A 20,762-nucleotide genomic window follows, 5' to 3' on the forward strand; every position below is an offset into this window, starting at 1 on the left:
ATTCGGGATCAACCTACTCCTGGACCCAGCAATACCACTCTTGGGAATATACCCAAGAGATGCCCTATCATACAACAAAAGTATATGCTCAACTATGTTCATAGCAGCATTGTTTGTAATAACCAGAATCTGGAAACAACTTAGATGTCCTTCAATGGAAGAATGGATGAAGAAAGTATGGAATATATACATATTAGAGTACTACTCAGCAGTAAAAAACAATGACTTCTTGAATTTTGCATACAAATGGACGGAAATAGAAAACACTATCCTGAGTGAGGTAAGCCAGACCCAAAAAGAGGAACATGGGATGTACTCACTCTTATTTGGTTTCTAGCCATAAATAAAGGACATTGAGCCTATAATTCGTGATCCTAGAGAAGCTAAATAAGAAGGTGAACTTAAAGAAAAACATATAGGCATCCTCCTGAATATTAACCTTCATTAGGCGATGAAAGGAGACAGAGACAGAGACCCACATTGGAGCACCGGACTGAAATTTGGTGATAGCATTATTACTGTTTCTTACATTTTAATTTGTTTTTGTTTTTTAAAGACACCTAGTTGTTGGGCAGAGGAGGGAGCAGAAAAACGATCCCATCAGCGCTCTGCATCATGGGGAAGTGCTGATCAACTGAAGGAGGTATGTTATCTTTTTTATTTTATTTTATAACTTGTTTTGATCTTGATGGGTTGTTTTTAGTATTTTCTCAATATAGTGAGACTTCTATTTGTTATAACCTATTTTTTTCATAGTCACAGAGTTGAAACATACTTTAGTAAAAAGTAATTTTTTCTTATTTTTGTAGCCTTTATATTCTCAATAAATATGTACCCCACCAATTGTGACATTTCTAGAATCAACCCTGATTTTATGTAATAATCTCTGTTTTAGTAATCATTTTTGTTTTAGTTATCTTTATTTTTTTTAGCTTGCTTTTTTTTAAAAATCACAACAACCAGAGCCATAGATCATAGCTTTCTACAATAAGATAGTGCTTTTTGTTTTCTGATAGCTTTTTATGATATCCAGCTTATTATGATCCATTGGGACCTCATACTACAGTGGAAGCCAAATCTTGTAGAAATGAGCTATTCCTTAATATTTTGTGAATAGTCCAAAATATAGCTATATATTATTTTTCCTGATAGTTTTTTCCATGCAAATTAGAAATTTTTACCTATTTGTTCTTTCAAAGCTGTAGGAAACCAGAGTTAAAATATCTAGGATGATTATCCTGTCTCTGCTGCCATCTTCTTAGTGGGGACAACTCATTGCTTTTAAGAGAATGAGTGTACTAGTTTTAGCTGAGGTTGGCAAGTATTTTTTGTCTTAGTTTGCTTTCTAGTGCTATGATAAACACCATGACCATAAGCTTCTTGGGGAAGAAAGGTTTAATTTTATCTTACAGTTTACATATTACAGTCTATCATTGGGAGACCCAAGGCAGGAACCTGTAAGACTATATAGCCGAGACTATGTAGAAGTGCTGCTTGTTTGTTACACATGGCTTGTTTAGTTACCTTTTTTATATAACTCAGGACCACCTCGCCAGAAGTGGCATTGTTCATAATGAGTTGAACCCTCCCATATCAATCATTGATCAAGAAAATGCCCTATAAACTTGCTTATGGGCCAATCTGATTGGAGGCCCATCTCAGTTAAGGTTCTTCTTCCCAGGTAACTATAGCTTATGTCAATTTGACAAAATACTAGCCTGCACAGTTCTTTTATACTTTGAATTCAGAATTATATCACTGAATTTTTGACTCCTAACACTTGGGTCAGTATTGTCCCCTTAAAATTCTGAAAGGTTAGCAGTAAACCAGTGTTGGTATAGGTTAACTATAAACATTTCTCTCAAATTTTATTTATGTGTATTTGGGTATGTCTGCTTGTCTGTATGGAACCACATACTCCAGAAAAGTGCCTTAGATACATTGGAACTGGAGTTACTAGGAATCATACCTGGGTCCTCTGCAATACAAGCAAGTACTCAACTGCTGAGCCATCTCTTTAGGCTCAGAATTCTCTTGAATGTTTTTCCTATGCAGAGTTCCAGACTGACCAGTATTAATTTTATATACTTTAGGTTGCCAAATTACTCATATACTGTGTAATCTAATCCAAATGGTCTGGTAGCATAATATTGCCCATGATTTTATTTTTAGCCTCCTTATGTAGAAAATCCATAATTTTGGCCTGCTTCTTATCTATATACATAATAAGTAGATGTAGATTCTCCTAGAGGAAGCAAAAGAAAGGGCTTAGTCTAATGCATCTAGACTGCAATAGGGATATAAACTCAAGTATAGAATATAAATAATGACAAACCTTCCATTTTATTCAGTATAGTTTCAGACATACTGCTGATATTTCACATCGTTCTGTTAGAACTGAGTGCTTGTAGCAACATGGCATATGCTACTACAAGGGAACAGTGGATTACAAGAATTGATTGTTCTCTTAGAAAACAACCGTAAAACCAAACAGTTTCATCTCTCTAGATGGAATCAAAGTAAACTAGCAGTTTTGCTTATGAAAACTTGGGGTTTGAATAGTATAAATTGTGGTATTCTTGTTCAAAATGAAAGAAAATTGCAAAGGAGATTGAAGATGTCAGTGGAAATAAAACTCAGTTAAGATTGTAAAAGACCAGAACTTAAAAGGCAGTTCTCTATGGTCACGTGTGCGCGCACACACACACACACACATACACACACACACACAAACACACACACACACACGGTAAATTAGTCAGTTTTTGTTCATCTTTTAGTTTTTTTTTTTCATCTTTTAGTTTTATAAGCTCATAATATCTCGACATCAAGGAAGTTACTTAGTGAAGTGGTTGAGATCCTGACTGGTACATATTTTGTAGTTAAAAATGAATACAGGATTGCTTGGGCAGCATTGTGAAGTACTAAAAAAATGCTTACAAATTGAAGGTCAAAGACCATTTATCATTAGGTTTCTCACATGTGAAAGGAATTTTATTTTCAAGTGTTTCCCCATCTGTGAAGTGGATATCACCAAGAGTGTATGTTTTTCAAAAGTTAGACAATGATCTAGTTAACTTTTCTGTTGTGGTAAACACTATGGCCAAAAGCACCTTACAGAAAGAAACAGTTTATTTTCATCTTACAGGCCACAGATCGTTGTTAGGGGAGTCAGAACAGGAGCACAAGGCATGGGCTAGCATGGCACTGCTTACTGGGCTGCCTTCTTGTTGCTCCTCGCTCGTGATATGCTGGTTATTTTTTGTTTTTTTTCAGATGGTGTCTCTGTGTTGCTTTGGTGTCTATCCTGGACTAGCTCTTGTAGACCAGGCTCTTGAACTCACAGAGATCCACCTGCCTCTGCCTCCCAAGTGCTGGGATTAACGGTGTGTGCCACCACCACACAGCTCGATAGGCTAGCTTTTTATACAACCCTAGTCCACTTGCCTAGGGATGTTGCTGCCCAGAGTAGGCTGGGTCTTCCCACAGCAATCATCAATCATGGCAATCTTTCCCAGGCATAGCCACAGATCAATCTGACTTGGGCAGTTCTTCAGTTGAGGGTCCCTCATTCCAGATGACTCTAGGTTATACCAAGCTGGCAATAAAAACTAATCAGCACTCTGTTACAGTTGTTAATGCTGTATTATAGCTGTAAATTTGCTTTGGTAGTAAAACTTACTGCTTATGAAAGTTCTCCCAAAGCAAGCCTAGTTTTGAGAAGTTTTTTTTTGTGACTTGTCTTTGTCTATCCCTGAGTCATTTATGTGAAACTGTATATGGGCAGGCATGTGACTGTGTAGGGATCAATTTGCTTTTACTCAAAGTGTAGAATTTTTCTGTGAAGATACTTGATCTTGTTATAATCTGTTTTAAATCAAAACTAGTAACAGCCTGAGATTTATGACCAAGTTCATTTTAGAAAAAAATAGATTAATTATTTAGGGAGAGGAGTGATATAATTCAACTCTTGTTAAATGTTTTATTCTCATCTGTTTACTTTATAAGATTTATCTCCTTTTTATATTAGTTCTCCAGTCAATACAGATAGATGGTGGTTGTATTAGTTTTCCTTTGCTATGCTAAAATACATCAGATAATGCACTTAAAAGGAAGGAAGGTTGATTTTGGCGCATCTTTTCAAACTTTTCAGTCCATGATAACTGGGCTCTTTGGCTTTGAGCCTGTGGTGTGTAACTCATCGTCCTGAAGCCTTGTCACCTCATAGTGGATGGGAAGTCAAGAAAAAGACAGGGAAGATTTGGGGTCTTTATCCTCGCAGCACACACCCCGTGACCTCACCTTTCCCCTGAGGATTAACTCTTAAAGCTTCCACAACCTCTGAGTAAAAGCCATAGTAACACCTATCGACCTTCGAGAAGACATTCTGGATCTTAACTATAATGAATTAAGAGAGTGGCCTGCAGAATCCTGTTTTTGTTTCATATTTGAGATTCATCACTTAATGCAAATGTGTTATGCTTTAACAACTTTTTTACCCCATGTCCATCCCTTGAAGTGGCAATAATAACAGTATCTATCTCACATTCTTTTGTTGAAAATCAAATGGAACAATAGCGTCTGTGGTGCTTTGTTGCTCAGTAAGCAGTTATTAGATTTAATGATAATTTTTATTAATGGTTGACACAGTCATCAAGCTGGCATTCAAGGTACTCTAAACTATGGTTAGAGAGTATGTGCTACCAGTCAGGGTATGCGCAATTAGAATATTTCAGCATAGCTAAATGTTTAAAATTTTGTCACCTACATTTGACATAGGATAAATTCACAATATAACAATGTTTCTTTACAAAAAGGATTGTTCTAGTGTGTTGCATGTTCCAAATGTCATTAACAAAAATAGAATTTTGTGGCTATATAGAGGTCTCTTTTTCCTGATCGCTCAATTCTGAGAACCATAGCTTCCAGTTCTAATGTAGTATCAAGATTCCTCTTCATTAACACTGTTTTCCATTAGGATTGTTAGAATATAATGTTAGCTTTGAACTGCCATTTTCTTCTTCTATAAAACAATATTAACACATCTTAATATATTTGTCACTACTTCCTACTGTTGAGCTATTATCTTCACACTTGATGTTAAGGACATAAGTAGTACTTGCAGAAGAAAATCTCCAGTAAAGTCTATCATGTTAAAATAAAAGACACTCCCAACTTCCATCTCAGTAGCACATGGAGAGTTACAGTTGTTTTCTAACTTTGCCAGAATTTGGTGTTTACTATTTTGTTTGCTGTTAATTTATGTTTTTTTTTTTTTGAAGAGGATAATGTTGAACATCTCTTCTGTTCACAGTGGCCATTTGGATATCTTATCTTTGTCCATTTGCTTCATTGAGTCTTTGAGTGCTTTCAATTTTTTTTTTTACACTTGCTGAATATATGTTCTGTGTCTTCCTAGAGTATAATTTGCCTTTTTACTTTTTTACAGTATCATTGCCTTTAAATTTTAATGTAATATATATTTATTGGTGTATATGCACGCTCACACGTGTGCACCTGCATCTGTATGCACACGCATGGATGTCTACATGTGCATACCGTCACAGGCTATTGAAGCTCACAGGGCAACTTGCAAGAGTTAGTTCTTTGCTTCAGTATACAGGTCCCATGGGTAGAAATCAAGTCACCAAGTTGGTGTCAGATATTCAAGTCCCAGTTTTACTATGGAATATCAATTCTGATAGCATGCCAAAAGGATGGGTTAGACTCTGACCTTTGTGGGTAAAGTCTTTTGTAGCAGATACTATTGAGAAATTTTAGTATAGCAATGACATACATACTTCCCAGGTTGTTTGACTTGAGAAATAAGAACCCTAGAGTTCTCCGAGCCCTCTGATGATTGTGCTTTCATCTTGGTGCAGTGTACCTGTGAGCAAGGAATCGCTGGCAGCAGACTTCTTGCTGATGAAAAGCTATGTAATTTTCCTGATTTTTGATTAGCTCTCTTTTTTATTCCTTCTCTTCTAAAAGTCCCAAGACCCTGAATCCCATCTCACTACTACCTTTTGAATTAGGATTTTTTCATTGGGAATTTTCATTTACCAGAGCTACTATGGATTTGAATTAATTCTGAGAAATAAAACGCTTTCTAGTCCCTGACACAAAACTGCCCACTCATTGTTTTAAAGATTTTATAGTTTTCTGTCTCATTATCTTTAATTAGTGACCCAAGATTGCGTATTCCTGATGTTTTTGATCATTGGGATTGGTAGACTAGTATAGGAAGCCTTTCAGATTTTGAGAAAGTTTCTCTGTCTGGTTTTTCTTAAGGCCCAAAGTAGAAAATGAATCTTTAGAGGAAAAAAATAACCATCTAGTTTTTAAAAAATCATACATTACATAGCTACTGTTTCTATTTCGAATAGAAGGTTGTTTGGGCATTTCATCACCGTAACCCAGGTAGATGACCTGCTGAAGAGAAGACTGCCACTTTTATATGAAGCAGTGGGATATGGGTATTAAAAGGCTGCGTTAAGGACAAGTTAAACACTAAGAATGAACACTGGGAGCAGATAGAAAACTTCTTTTTTTTTATGGTGAAAATGTGTATATTTAGAATTAGCCGGCTGGGCTCAGTTTAGATGATTCCGATCTTATTGGCAACATCCAGAGCATCATAATCAGGAGCCAACCGAACATACGCCTTCTTCTCTCCGTCGGGCCTTATGAGGGTGTTGACTTTGGCCACATCGATGTCATAGAGTTTCTTCACAGCCTGTTTGATCTGATGCTTGTTGGCCTTGACGTCCACAATGAACACAAGTGTGTTGTTGTCGTCTCTCTTCTTCATTGCTGACTCGGTGGTCAGGGGGAATTTGATGATGGCATAGTGGTCAAGCTTGTTCCTCCTGGGCGCGCTCTTCCGGGGGTATTTGGGCTGCCTTCGTAGCCGCAGGGTCTTGGGCCGCCGAAAGGTGGGCGATGTGCGGATCTTCTTCTTTTTGTGGCTGTGGACGCCTTTCAGCACTGCTTTCTTGGCTTTCAAGGCCTTCGCTTTAGCTTCGGCTTTGGGAGGGGCGGGAGCTTCCTTCTTCGCTTTCGGCGCCATCTTGACGAAAAGCTAGAAAATTTCTTTTGCCTTTCTTCCAAGGGACACCTTCGTTTGCTTTCCATGGGTAATGGGGTTAGAGAAAAGAGCTGTCTTCAGATACACTGGAGGCTCCTTTCCCATCAAAGGGAAAGCAAAGGACATTTTGAACAAAACCTGTATGAAGCTAGAGTGTTTTCTGTTTCTACACTATGTAAGTATGCAGCTCTTGTCATTATAGGGAGAATGAATATAAGAGCCTCCTGCATTTTGAAGCAAAGGAGGACTTTATGGAACAGCAGTCTTGCTATCATTTCACCTATGTCTAAAATGGAATTTGCAGTGTTTTAAGTACATATATTTGGGGAGATAGGTTTTTCTTTTATTGGATGCCTACTGGCTGTAAACAAGAACAGTATTATAAAAAAAATAACAGTTTGGGAAGCTATAAGTCTATATTGTTTAATTAAACTTTTTTTTCTAGGGTTAAAATCCACATAGAACAAAATGTTTCTGGTTTATTTTAATGTATCAGAGGCCATAAACAATTAATTAAGATTAGTAGGCTATAAAGATTTATTTTTGTAAATGGATAATTACAAATTACTTTAATTTGCAGGCATACCAAACTATTTTGTATAAACATTTTCAGTTTTCAGACAACACTAAAACATCGTTAATATTCAGAAAACACTAAATTTTATACTTATATGCTAATAAAATCTCTTATACAGTTTGAGATCTTACTTACTTTTTATTACAGTGAATAATTTGTCTTGATTTACTTACTAATTTTGATTTTTTTCTCATGAAAATTATGCTCTCCAGAAGAAAATTAAGTCATTTCAAACTAGAGTGAGAAACAAAAACATTACGAGAAGCTTACTTGTACATCTTTTGCAAGGCTATTGTATGAGAGATCCATAAGTTACAAAAGTGAAAACATGAAATCTTGATAGAAAGGACTTTAGTTATCCCCGTTTTGGTGGTTGTACTGTTTCCCTATTATTTACCACACGTAAAAATTTCCCCAATAAGTCATGTATTTTTAATTTGAGCTCGTATAGGTTCTAATAGTAATTACCTTATGCTTTTTGATGCCTGTTATTTACAGTACATATTTATATAATTTCATAAGACATTGTATTTTTACTATATATATATTCTTGAGAAAAATTAGTGCATTTTCCACTTCACTTTGTACTTATATTTTATCTAGTAGAAGCATAAAACTAAACTTATTCCAGATTTCTCAAGGAATCGTTGTTGATTGATGTTGCCATCTTCTCTATGACAGAAGTAATATTAGTATTAATTACATCTCCCAATCTGTTAGTAGTTCTTTTGTTAGAGATTGCCCATTAGATACTGAGTAATTTATGAAACAAAAATTTTGATTCATAAATCTTCTCATAAAGATGAGAAGGTCTAAAGTCTTAAGAATAGACAGCTCCGTCTTGTTTGGCCTTTGGTGAGTCATATCATGGAAGATCAAATACCAAGTAGGAGGCTGTGCAGGGAAGAGAAATTGCATGAGGAAACAAGAGTCTTCATAAGAATTAGGGTTCCATAAAAAGCACATTATTTTCTAAGTGGTGCAGTCATATTCCATGGCCCCCATCTTTTAAAGAAAGGTTCCTTATCAGCTCCCACTAAGCTCTGCTTCTTAAACACTTTCTACTATTTCTTTTTAAAAATATACTTAAATTGTTATGTGCAGACGTGTTTCATATGCATGTTATTTATGTATGTGCACCATGTGTGTGCCTGGTACCCATGGAGCCAGAATAAATCATTGGATTCCCTGAAACTGATATTACAGATAGTTGTGAGTCACTATTTGGTTCCTGTGACCAGAACTTTGTTGCAGGTGTTCATTCTGGGCCATCTCTCCAGTATACAGCGTATACTACTACTACTAACAGAACTGCACTAAGGACCAATTTTACAACACCACAGTAATTTAAGGATACATTTGACCAGTATTCTTATCCACACATTTGAACAATATTGGTAGCCTTTTAAGAATGCTTGGGAAGTTTTAAAGTGCATTATGCATAACCTAAAGTATGTTAGCAGTTTAGTAAGTTTTAGGTGATATTACTGTAAAGACTTTGTAAGTAAATCTGGAATGTGATTTCTTTAGGAGAATATATTCAAATGTAAATTTATGTTTAAATGAATAAAAGATAACACAAAGTAAGATTAAATACATAAAAATATCCTTATGAAACCTTATGCACAATGAGTAAATTCGAATGAAAAGTATTAAATACTAATAAGATTTGATTGCCTTTACCACCATTGTGATGTATAATTTCGAATATTTAGTAATGTATAAGCTTGATTTCTTCTTTATGAAGGATAGCAATATAGAAATTAGTGCAGCCTCTATTTAAGATATAGTGATGCATGCCTTTACTCTCAGATACAGAAGGCAGGCAGGCAGGTCTCTGATTTTGAGGTGTTCACAGTAAGCTCTTGTCTAAAAGGAAAAACAGAAATAAAAGGAAAGTTTAAGTTTCAGGTTTGACAAGTTCAACAGTATCTATCTGAAATATTTTTTTTTACCGAAGTTTCTTTTTTAAGAGCATTATGAAGATAAGATCTGAAGCAATCTGACAAAATTTAGTCTACCTGCTTACCAGCCGCCCCACCAAATAAAACTGCAGAAATTAAGCCTTTGTGTTGTACGTTTATTTCTCATTTTCAATCATCTTAGACTTAACAACTTGTGCTAAAACATTATCTTCTATTAAATCTTTTGAGAAAAAAAAGGAAAAACAGCATTGGTGTTCACTTTTGCTTTCTTCTCTCTTCTCTCCCCCAAAGCAGATTGCCAAACTGAGGCAGCAGCTACAACGCAGCAAGCAAAGTAGTCGTCACAGTAAAGAGAAAGATGGGCAGTCACCTCTCCATGGTAACCACATAACAATCAGTCATACTCAGGTAGGCGAGTTGTTCAGATTTTATTAATTCCTCTTAATGGGAAACCTAGACTATAACCAAAGTTTCATCTTTACTGAATTACTATTTTTGTAACACATAACAGAGTATAGTGGCCTAAGAATATTTCCTTGAACTGAAATGAAGTCACAGGAAATGTGCTTGCTGAAGAATCCTTCTAGTAGCACCTTAAAGTGTCAACTTTGTATTCCAGGCAATTTGCATTTTATTTCATATGAAGAAATTTAAAACTAGAGTTTTTTTCCCCCCAAGAAATTTGTGCTAACATATCTTACTGAACAGATCTGAAAAGTGCTGCCATGAAGTGATGAATCTTAATAACTTAAATCTGATATCGTGACCAAGTAGTACATTTGATAGGGATAATTCAACATTAGGACATATTAATATAACTTACTACCTCAGAAAGCCAAAACATAGAAAATGCATCAGATTTTGCTTGATATTGATAAAATTGATTTGATAACACTTGATATAGTATCCTTTTGTGGTTACTAAAATTTTTATTAAACTGAAAATAGCAAAACTTCCTATTGCTATTAATTGTATGTCTCCTAAGATCAGATTGATTAATATCAAGATAAAGATGATCACAAAGGTCTACATTTATTGGCATGCTACATAAGGGACTAAGAAAGGCATCACTAATTGTATATAACATTGTATATTTAGAAAATAAGAGTGAATTAGCTAGACTATTAGAACTAATTATGAGATCATTAATATGGAAAATACTGAGAATGTAAAGCAAAAGAGCAGCTGTGCATTGCTATTAGGAGGACACAGTAATATAACCACTTGGCAAGCATATACTGACCATTATCTCCAGTATTTCTCCCTTCAAGTAGCCACTAGACATTAAAACATATCTGCATGAGTGCTTGAGGAAGTACTATTCGTGATAATGAAATAATAACAAATATTCTCTCACTGATTAGACAGATACTTTACATAACCGTACAGTGTAATGGTATTCAACAGTACAATGGAAAGTAGCTAATAAATATGACAGCAGAATTGGATTTCAAAACCATTTTGCTAAGTGAAGGAAGGTATGAGTAAAAGCTGTGTAATGTATGATATGTTGCATTAAAATCCCAAGGGATAATTATATAAACTAAGTATTAGAAATAGGAACTGAATGCAGAGAGGCCCCAAAGAATATTTTTTTAGTAATGGAAGACTCTAAATGTGACTATACCGGTAGTTGGATTAGCCAAACTCAACTAACTGCATGTTTAAAATGGGTGATATGTTGTACCTTGATCATACCTGATCAGTATTATACAGCAAACTGGTATGCTCTACACATCCAAAGTGGAGTTGTGTGTGCTTTCCTTTTTCTTCTTAATCTTGTGGAATTAATATATTTGCTAGTTTTTTTTTCAAGCACTATCAGTATTATCTTATTATCTCAATTAAAATCTTAGAAAAAGACTAAGAGCAGATCTCTGTGAGTTTGAGGCCAGCCTAGTCTACAAGAGCTAGTTCCAGGACAGGAACCAAAAAGCTACGGAGAAACCCTGTCTCAAAAAAATTAAAAAAAAAATACTAAGATGATTAAATTTGCTTTTAATTTTTTGGTGTCTGGTTATTCATAGAAATTACTTTTGTCAATGAAGTATGAAGTCTAGTTTAGAATGCTTTAAAGTACTCTTAATAACAAAAATACCTAAATAGAATAAATTAAAAATTGACAAATTTTGATAACTTACACTTGCTGATATACATATATACTCACACCAATATTCTAATTATGCTTATGATTAGAATTTTGCATGATAACTGAAGTTTAGTGAGATAATTAAAAGTATAAACATAAAAACTCAATAGTCTTATAATGTGTTAATGTAAAAAATATAAAATCCCCTGCCTCTACCTCCCGAGTGCTGGGATTAAAGGCGTGGCACAGGTCAGGAACCAAAAGCTACGAAGAAACCCTGTCTCGAAAATCCAAAAAAAAAAAAACAGAAAAAAAAATAAAATCCCACTAATATGAATTAAAAGAAATATGCCAGTTATACATGTTTATTGAGGCTATAAAATGAAAAGTAGGGAAAATTGATTGTTTTAACCCATTGTTGATGAGAAGATAGTTTTAAAATAGCAATTTACTCTAAATTAGTACATAAATTATGTCTGAGTTCCAGCTGACGCTTTAAATAAATTTTTTTTTATTTAACAAATTGTTTTCAAGGAATATACTGTAGATATATCCATCAGTATATGGATATATACTTTCCTCAGAAATAAAATTTGAAAACTTCTTTTATTATTTAAGGAGTTTTGTTCAAAGGTCATATAAACACACTCGTCATGCAGAAAAAAATTTGAAAAGGCTTTTTCTATAACATACCAAAATTGCAGGGCTGGCGGTATGGCTCAGTGGTTAAGAGCACTGATTGCTCTTCTGGAGGACACGCGTTCAATTCCCAGCACCCATATGGCAGCTTACAACTGTCTGTAACTCCAGGATCCAGCACCCTCACACAGATATACATACAGGCTAAAACACCAATAAAATAATTTTTAAAAATGCCAAAATTGCTATAAAATTGCATTAAAACATAATATTTTATTATGAAAACCATAAAACAACTAAACACTTGATAATAATAAAATGGAAAATTATGATAGAGCTAAAGATTCAATGTGTTTATTCATTTGTTAATGAAATACGAGGCACATTAGTAGGCAACAGTGGAGGTATGGGAAATATTAACACGCTGACTGCTGCAAATCATGTTTAAATTCTAGTTACTATTAATGAGATCATTTATTATTATTATTTGGCACCTTGGTTCTTTTCCCCCTTAGTTCCTTCATATTGTATTCCTTGAGCAGCAAAATGTTCATTGACAGCTTTTGACTTTTTATAATAGTTGTTAGAAGTGGCTAATTCTTGAAAACCCGTGCAGAGGACACTTGAAAACAACCTTAAAGCTGCTAAGTGAGTGCTGAGTTTAACGTGGTATTGTTTTTATATTGCTTATTAATCCAGTGATTGTATTAAGTAGCTGACAAAATGAAAATAAAGGTACTAAAATGTAAATATCATGGTATCTCCACAGCACTACAGTGGAGTCCCATGATAACTTAAAGAATTTCAACTCTACTTCCCAGTAAAACAAAAAGGAGACATTAAGAAGTGCTGAAAATGCTTTTATCTGCCATTCTTTGACCAGTGTATACATTGTATAGTAATACCTTTGCTTTGCACTTAAAAGGATTTCGAAGGATTTTCATTCCATATTATTTTTTACCTTTCTTTAGAAATTAAATTTCTGTATATGTATTTGAATTTTTGTTGTTTTTGAAGTGTCAGAAATAACTGTTCGTTCTGTGTTTTAAGGCATTTTTGTTTGCTTCTTTTTTTTATGGTGAGGGCATGCAGAGGGCATGTCACATATGCTAAACAGAGGTCTGCCACTTAGCTACATCCGAACTCTTCATTTTTAAAGATGTATCATGTTCCAATTCTTTATTTGACAATAAATAATTTGACTCTATTCTATCTTCTGCCTCAAAGGCTATTGGATCAAGGTCAGTACCTATGCCTTTGTCAAACATATCTGTGCCAAAATCATCTGCTTCACGTGTGCCCTGCAATGTAGAAGGAATAAGTCCTGAACTGGAAAAGGTATTCATCAAAGAAAACAATGGAAAGGAAGAAGTGTCTAAGGTAAGATTACATGGGATATTTAAATACTTCTTTCTTTAATGTTACAGAATTTCTTAAAAGCACTTGTGGGCTTGGTGTAACAGCTTTATGGAGATAAAATACAGACCATAGGGTTCTCTCCTATCCCTTTAATATATTTGGCTATAGGCCACCATTATCTACTTTCTGGGTCTATGGATATTTCTGTTCCAGACTTTATAAATAAATAGCATCATATAATATATGGCATTTGGTAACTGACTTTTTTCACTTAGCATGTCTAAAATTATCTATGTTGTAGTACATAACAGTACTTACTTTTTCTTGACAGATAGTACTTTTATGCATTTTGTTCAGTTAACAGTGAGCTGGGCCCTCCCCATCAATCACTAATTAAGAAAATGCCTTGCTGGGGCTGGAGAGATGACTCAGTAGTTAAAAGCACTGGTTGTTCTTCCAGATTACCCAGGTTCAATTCCGAGTACCCACATGGAAGCTCAGTCCAGGGGATCTGACACCCTCACACAGACATGAATGCAGGGAAAAACACTAATGCACATGAAATAAAATTAACACAAACAAAATGCCATCAAATTTTTAGACATTTTATGTTTTGGATATTTTCTGCATTTTAAAATATTTTTAACTTATTTTATTTATTTATTTATTTATTTGTTTGTTTGTTTGTTTGTTTGTTTTCGAGACAGGGTTTCTTTGTGGTTTTGGAGCCTGTCCTGGAACTAGCTCTTGTAGACCAGGCTGGTCTCGAACTCACAGAGATCCACCTGCCTCTGCCTCCCGAGTGCTGGGATTAAAGGCATGCGCCACCACCGCCCGGCAAAATTATATTTTAACTTTTATACTTATATAGCGTATACTCTGAGTTCTCTCCCTCAAGGTCTCCTCCCCCAATACTTCTTATTACCCATCTGACTTCTTATCATTTATCTATCTATCTACCACTAAGTCCAATAGTGCTGCTAATAGGTTCATGGTATGGGGCAATCTACTAATGGCCTGCCTGCCCCTCAAAGAAAACTGAGTGACCCTTCCTTGTCTAAGACTGGGATATCAGTAGCCCTTTCCTATCCATACTGGAATTTTTAACTCTAGAGTTTATGGGGATCTTATACAGTTAGCTGCAGCTACTGTGAGGTCACAGGTGTAGAGACCAGCCTTTCACAGCACTCCTTCCTAATCCTTCAGCTTTTACATTCTCTGTCACCTTTTCTACGCTGTTGCTGATCCTTCAGGGAGAGGAGTTTATTCTCAGCATTTTGAAGTTTTGAGTCTTTACATTAACCTCTACCCTCTGCAGTACAAAGCTTCTCTGGTCAAGGTTGAAAGCATCAGAACTCTATGGACATAAGCATAAATATTGAGAAGGGAGTTGGACAACATGACCATTTAGCAAAACATAGGATCTGTGGCTTCCCTAAACATGCGTTTTGAACATGTTTACAGTACCAGCTATGATTAACCAAAAAACTTAAGCATATAAGAATGTATGAAGATGCCGAATGAAACCCTGTTAGTTCATAAACTAAAGTATACTTTTTTCTAAATTAGTTGAACAGAGGTGTCCTAAATGAGTGAACAGTGTTGTCCAGAGAAAACATGGGTTATCAAATGGAAATCTTAGTTCCAGCCACAGATTACTCCCTGTGAATTATTGGTCAAGGATGCCTTAGAGACACTCAAGACATAGGCTATTGCTCTTGTTCTTGGTTGTTCATCATTAACTATATAGTAAGACCTTGTTACTAAAGGTACCACACACTTCAGTTGCAGAACATAGAAATAAGTTTTGGACTGGCCAGGAATTTCTCTCCCTGCTTGCTAGCTTACATAGTATTGGAAAGTGCTATGCAGGCTCCTCAGGGAGCAAAGACATCATTGGCCTTACCCAGTAGTGGACCTTGAATGCTTCAGTAATGTATTGACAGGTAAGATGTACCTGCCGGTACTATAGTAGAAAGACTGCTTATAGGAGTAAAGACTTGTTCTATTGATTGAAAATTGTACATTTACAATTAATTTTATAACAGTTTATTAAAATTAAACCAAAATGCCTATATCAAAAAGTAAAAATTAGCACATTAGCTATTATTGATATCAGTATCTTTTTTTTTTTTTAATTTTCGAGACAGGGTTTCTCCGTAGCTTTTTAGTTCCTGTCCTGGAGCTAGCTCTTGTAGACCAGGCTGGCCTCGAACTCACAGAGATCCACCTGCCTCTGCCTCCCGAGTGCTGGGATTAAAGGCGTGCGCCACCACCGCCCCGCTTATTGATATCAGTATTATAAACCTTCCTGTTTCCCTTAATTATTTTTTGTAAATATGTAGATTTGTAAAATTTGTTTTGCTTTTGTAATTCTACCTTCAAAAAAGGATAAATAAATATATGCTATCTAGTTGTAGGTTAAAAATAGAAATAAAGAAGAATTTTATTTACTAAGTAGCACATACATAAAATGTAACTCACATTTTGTTCCAAAGTAGTGTATCATTTTATTGTTGCTCAGCACTGCAAATTTTTTTAAACTAACATTTTCTTTGTCAGAGCTTGGCCTAGTGAAGTCTTTCTTTTTACTTCATTCCTTAATTGGAAACTTCTTTTAGTAATGAAGGCGCTGGAGACTTAGTTGGATATTCTCTTTATAATAGTCATTATCAAGTTGTAAAGTTGGTGTCTGTTCCAGCAACATCACACAAAGTTTCTGTTTCAATCAGCATTATAAAATCTACTGATATTTAACCTTACCTAATTTTTCTTCCTCTCTTTCTTCTCTAACACTGTCTCTGAATCTTTAAAATGGCAAGGCTGAGAGCAAGTAGAATAGGCACACCAGTGAAAATGAATACTAAATCATCGTACTGGTTCATTTTACTAGCATTGTGATCCTTCCTATGCAATAATAATAGTTCAAACTATTTATGAAAAGCTGTAGCTTACAGAGTTTTACTTGTTGACTGCAGACAAGTAAGCACAATGGGGTGAGAGCTAAGAAGACTAGAAGGTGTGTACTCAACAGGCTCTGGCACTGTCACCATCAACTCTAAACTACAGGTTCTTTCTGTATGGACTGATGAGCTTTCATGAGTTCCACAGTTCAAAGCATGTGATTGTGATTGTAGTTTCCTGTTTACTACTCTTGCCCCATCTGAGCAGTATATTAGATCTATGCAAGATTATAAATCATCATACTTTGTGTATGCTATGTTAACAGAATTGTTGAGATTTATTATTCTCCATTGAATACGAGTGCAATTTTATTAGAAATTTAAGTGATTTCAAAGGAAATAGAAATTCTTGAGCTCTAATTAGTAAATAATAAATTGAAATTTTATACTCACCAATATGATGTTTCATTTTTACCTCACTAGCAAGTGAAAATTGTCTCTTCGAATGTTCAGTTTATTCTCAATGTGTATGTGCCATTCATGGTGCTAAGTATTTGGAGTTTTGATGTTAAACTTACACTGGTCTTAAAGAATATCATGGGAACTGCCTGGGAAGATATACAGGAACCCTGTAACGTGCCCAAAAATTGAGATACAAAATGGTGTATTCACTGAGACTATGACATCTGAAGACATGCCCCATTCTTTCTGATGTCCCCCACATGCTTACTTGTGTTCCCCTTTGCAGCCTTTGGATATACCAGATGGTCGAAGAGCTCCACTCCCTGCTCACTACCGGAGCAGTAGTACTCGCAGCATAGATACCCAGACTCCTTCTGTCCAAGAGCGCAGCAGTAGCTGTAGCAGCCACTCCCCCTGTGTGTCTCCATTTTGTCCTCCGGAATCCCAGGATGGAAGCCCTTGTTCAACAGAAGATTTGCTCTATGATCGTGATAAAGGTGAGAATGAAGTCACCATTTATATGGAAGGCTTGCTATTGCTCATTATAGTTTGTGTCTTAGACCATTACACCACTTTCCCCTTTGTTGAATGGTGAGATTGTAAACGATGAGTTATTACAGGTTTGTTCATTGGTTTCACTTTCCTCCTTTGTAACCTTCAAACATCTTCCATAAATGTGTCAGATAAGCACAGAGCCTGGTTCTAACGGCTAACAAAAGCTATAAAGTGGAGTGTATACAACTAAATGCCAGTACTTTCCTTCATTTTGTTCAAAGCTGATGATAGTTATGGTATAGTTTATATTCCTTATAATTAGTGATTTTGGAGGAATATTCTCTAACAGGGTCTTGGTATGAAGGTGCACATATGCATGATGCATATGTGAAGACTATAAGACATGTTTTATAGAAGATGCCTTCTTCTGTTCGTTGTTTTCCTTTGCTTTAAGATGTCTTTTGGATGAGAATGTCTGGTCAATGAGCTCTCAGGATCTTTTTGCCTCTCTCCCCACCAGTACTGGGGCTTATAGGAACATGCAGGCTGTTTACAGTACTGTAGCTCTGTAGTAGAGTTTGAAGTCAGGGACTGGGATGCCTCCAGAAGTTCTTTTATTGTACAGAATTGTTTTGGTTATCCTTTTTTTTTTTTTTTTTTTTGCTTTTCCCAATGAAGTTGAGTACTGTTCTTTTGAGGTCTGTGAAGAATTTTGTTGTAATTTTGATGGGCGTTGCATTGAATCTGTAGATTGCTCTTGGTAAGATTGACATTTTTACTATGTTAATTCTACCTACCTAAGAGCATGGGAGATCTTTCCACTTTCTGGTGTCTTCTTCAATTTCTTTCTTCAAAGATTTAAAGGTCTTGTCTTACAAGTCTTCCACTTGTTTGGTTAGAATTGCTCTGAGATATTTTATGCCATTTGTGTCTATTGTGAAGGGTGATGTTTCTATGATTTCTTTCTCAGCTCACTTATCATCTTTGTACAGGAGGGCTACTGATTATCTTTTTAGTTAATCTTGTATCCTGATACATTACTGAAAGTGTTTATGAGTTGTAGAAGTTTGGTAGAATTTTGGGGGTCACTTATGTAAGCTATCATATCATCAGCAAATAGTGAGAGTTTGACTTCTTTTCTGATTTGTATCCCCCTGATCTCCTTTTGGCGTCTTATTGCTCTCGCTAGTACCTCAAGAACTATATTGAATATATATGGGGAGAATGGACACCCTTGTCTTGTTCCTGATTTCAGTGGGATCACTGGGAGTTTCCATTTAGTTTGATGTTGGCTGTTAATTTGCTGTATATTGCCTTTATTATGTTTAGGAATGTTCCTTGTATCCCTGCTCCCTCCAAGACCTTTATCCTGAAGGGATGTATTTTGTCGAAAGCTTTTTCGGCATCTAATGAGATGATCATGTGGTTTTTATTTTTCAGTTTGTTTATGTGGTGGATTACATTGACAGATTTTTATCTGTTGAACCATCCCTGCATCTCTGGAATGAAGCTGACTAGATCATGGTGGATGATGGTTCTGATGTGTTCTTGGATTCAATTTGCTAGTATTTTATTTAGTATTTTTGCATCAACTCTCATGAGTGAAAGTGGTCTATAATTCTCTTTCTTAGTCATGTCTTTCTGTGGTTTAGGTAACAGGGTAATTGGAGCCTCATAAAAAGAGTTTGGCAGTGATCTTTTGGTTTCTATTGTGTGGAACAATTTGAGGAGTATTGGTCTTAGTTTTTCTTTGAAAATCTTGTAGTATTCTGAGCTGAAAACATCTGGTTCTGGGCTCTTTTTGGTGGGAGACTTTTGATGACTATTTCTAATTTGTCAGCAGTTATCGGTCTGTTGTTTAATTTGCTTGATTTAATTTTGGCAATTCATATTTATCCAGAAAGTTGTCCATTTCCTTTAAGTTTTCCAATTTTGTAGAGTACAGGTTTTCGAAATATAACCTGATGATTCTCTGGATTTCCTCCGTGTCTGTTATGTCCCCTTTTCATTTCTGATTTAATTTGGATATTCTCTCTCTGCCTTTTGTTTAGTTTGAATAAAGGTTTGTCTATTTTGTTGATTTTTTTCCCCAAAGAACCAACTCTTTTTCTCATTGATTCTTTGTATTGTTTTCTTTGGTTCTATTTTGATGATTTCAGCTCTCAATTTGATTATTTCCTGCAGTCTAGTTCTCTTAGGTGAGTTTGCTTCTTTTTGTTCTAAAGTTTTCAAATGTTCTGTTAATTCAGTAGTGTGGGATTTTTCCAGCTTCTTTATGAAGGGATTTAGCGCTATGAACTTTCCTCTTAACATTGTGTCCTATAAATTTGGGTACATCATGTGGTCATTTTCATTAAATTTTAGGTAGTCTTTAATTTCTTCCTTTATTTCTTTTTTCACCCATTGTTGATTCAGGTGAGCACTGTTTACTTCCCATGTGTTTGTGGGCTTTCTGTAATTAGTTTTGCTATTGAATTCTAGTTTTAAGCCATGGTGATCTGATAAGATACATTGGGTTATTCCAATTTTTTTGTATCTGTTGAGATTTGTTTTGTTACCAAGTGTGTGATAAATTTTTGAAAAGGTTCCATAAGGTGCTGAGAAGAAGGTATATTCTTTTATGTTTGGATGAAATAGTCTATAAATGTCTGTTAAGTCCATTTGAGTCATAATATCTTTAGTTTTCTTATTTCTTTATTTTTTGTCTGACAGGCCTGTCCAGTGGTGAGAGTGGAGTGTTTAAAGTCTCCCACTATTAGTGTGTGAGGTTAAATGTATGTTTTAAGCTTTAGAAGTGTTTATTTTACATATGAGGGTGCCCTTGTATTTGGGGCATTGATGTTCAGTATTGAGATTTCCTGTTGATGGATTTTTTTCCTTTGACTAATATGAAATGTCCTTCTTTGTCTCTTTTGATTGATTTTAGTTTGAGGTCTATTTTGTTAGATATTAGGAGATATCACCAGCTTGTTTCTTAGGTTCATTTGACTGGAAATTTTTTTCTCAACCCATTACTCTGAGGCTATGTCTGTCTATGAGGTTGAAGCATGTTTCTTATCTGCAGCATAAGTATGGATTGTTTTCATATCCGATCTGTTAGACTGTGTCTTTTTATAGGTGAGTTGAGTACATTTATATTAAGGGATATCAATGACCAGTAATTGCTATCTCCTGTTAATTTAGTTTTCATTGTTGGTGATGTTAATTTCTGTTTTTCCCTTCTTTT

The 20,762-nt window shown here is 35.3% G+C and overlaps 2 protein-coding genes across 4 annotated transcripts in view; one reads left to right on the forward strand and one right to left on the reverse strand.

Moving 5' to 3' along the window:
- Window positions 1–7,102, reverse strand: part of LOC126513754 (60S ribosomal protein L23a-like) — a 313,598-nt gene extending 306,496 nt beyond the window's left edge. Inside the window, exon 1 of the mRNA XM_050162303.1 lies at window positions 6,623–7,102. Within this exon, the coding sequence (XP_050018260.1) occupies window positions 6,623–7,069 (447 nt within the window). The 5' untranslated portion in view covers window positions 7,070–7,102. The remainder of the gene's footprint in view (window positions 1–6,622) is intronic.
- Glcci1 (glucocorticoid induced 1) overlaps window positions 1–20,762 on the forward strand; it is a 70,836-nt gene that overhangs the window by 34,600 nt on the left and 15,474 nt on the right. For 2 of the 3 annotated variants that reach the window (XM_050162300.1, XM_050162302.1), the window contains exons 3-6: window positions 557–643; window positions 9,881–9,997; window positions 13,545–13,697; window positions 17,328–17,538. In XM_050162300.1, the coding sequence (XP_050018257.1) occupies window positions 557–643; window positions 9,881–9,997; window positions 13,545–13,697; window positions 17,328–17,538 (568 nt within the window). The remainder of the gene's footprint in view (window positions 1–556; window positions 644–9,880; window positions 9,998–13,544; window positions 13,698–17,327; window positions 17,539–20,762) is intronic. The other variant, XM_050162301.1, reaches the window with a different exon arrangement.

Source organism: Alexandromys fortis, unplaced genomic scaffold (assembly GCF_014885135.2).
Source record: "Alexandromys fortis isolate MF-2015 unplaced genomic scaffold, M_Fortis_MF-2015_v1.1 scaffold_110, whole genome shotgun sequence".
Classification (NCBI taxonomy): Eukaryota; Metazoa; Chordata; class Mammalia; order Rodentia; family Cricetidae; genus Alexandromys; species Alexandromys fortis.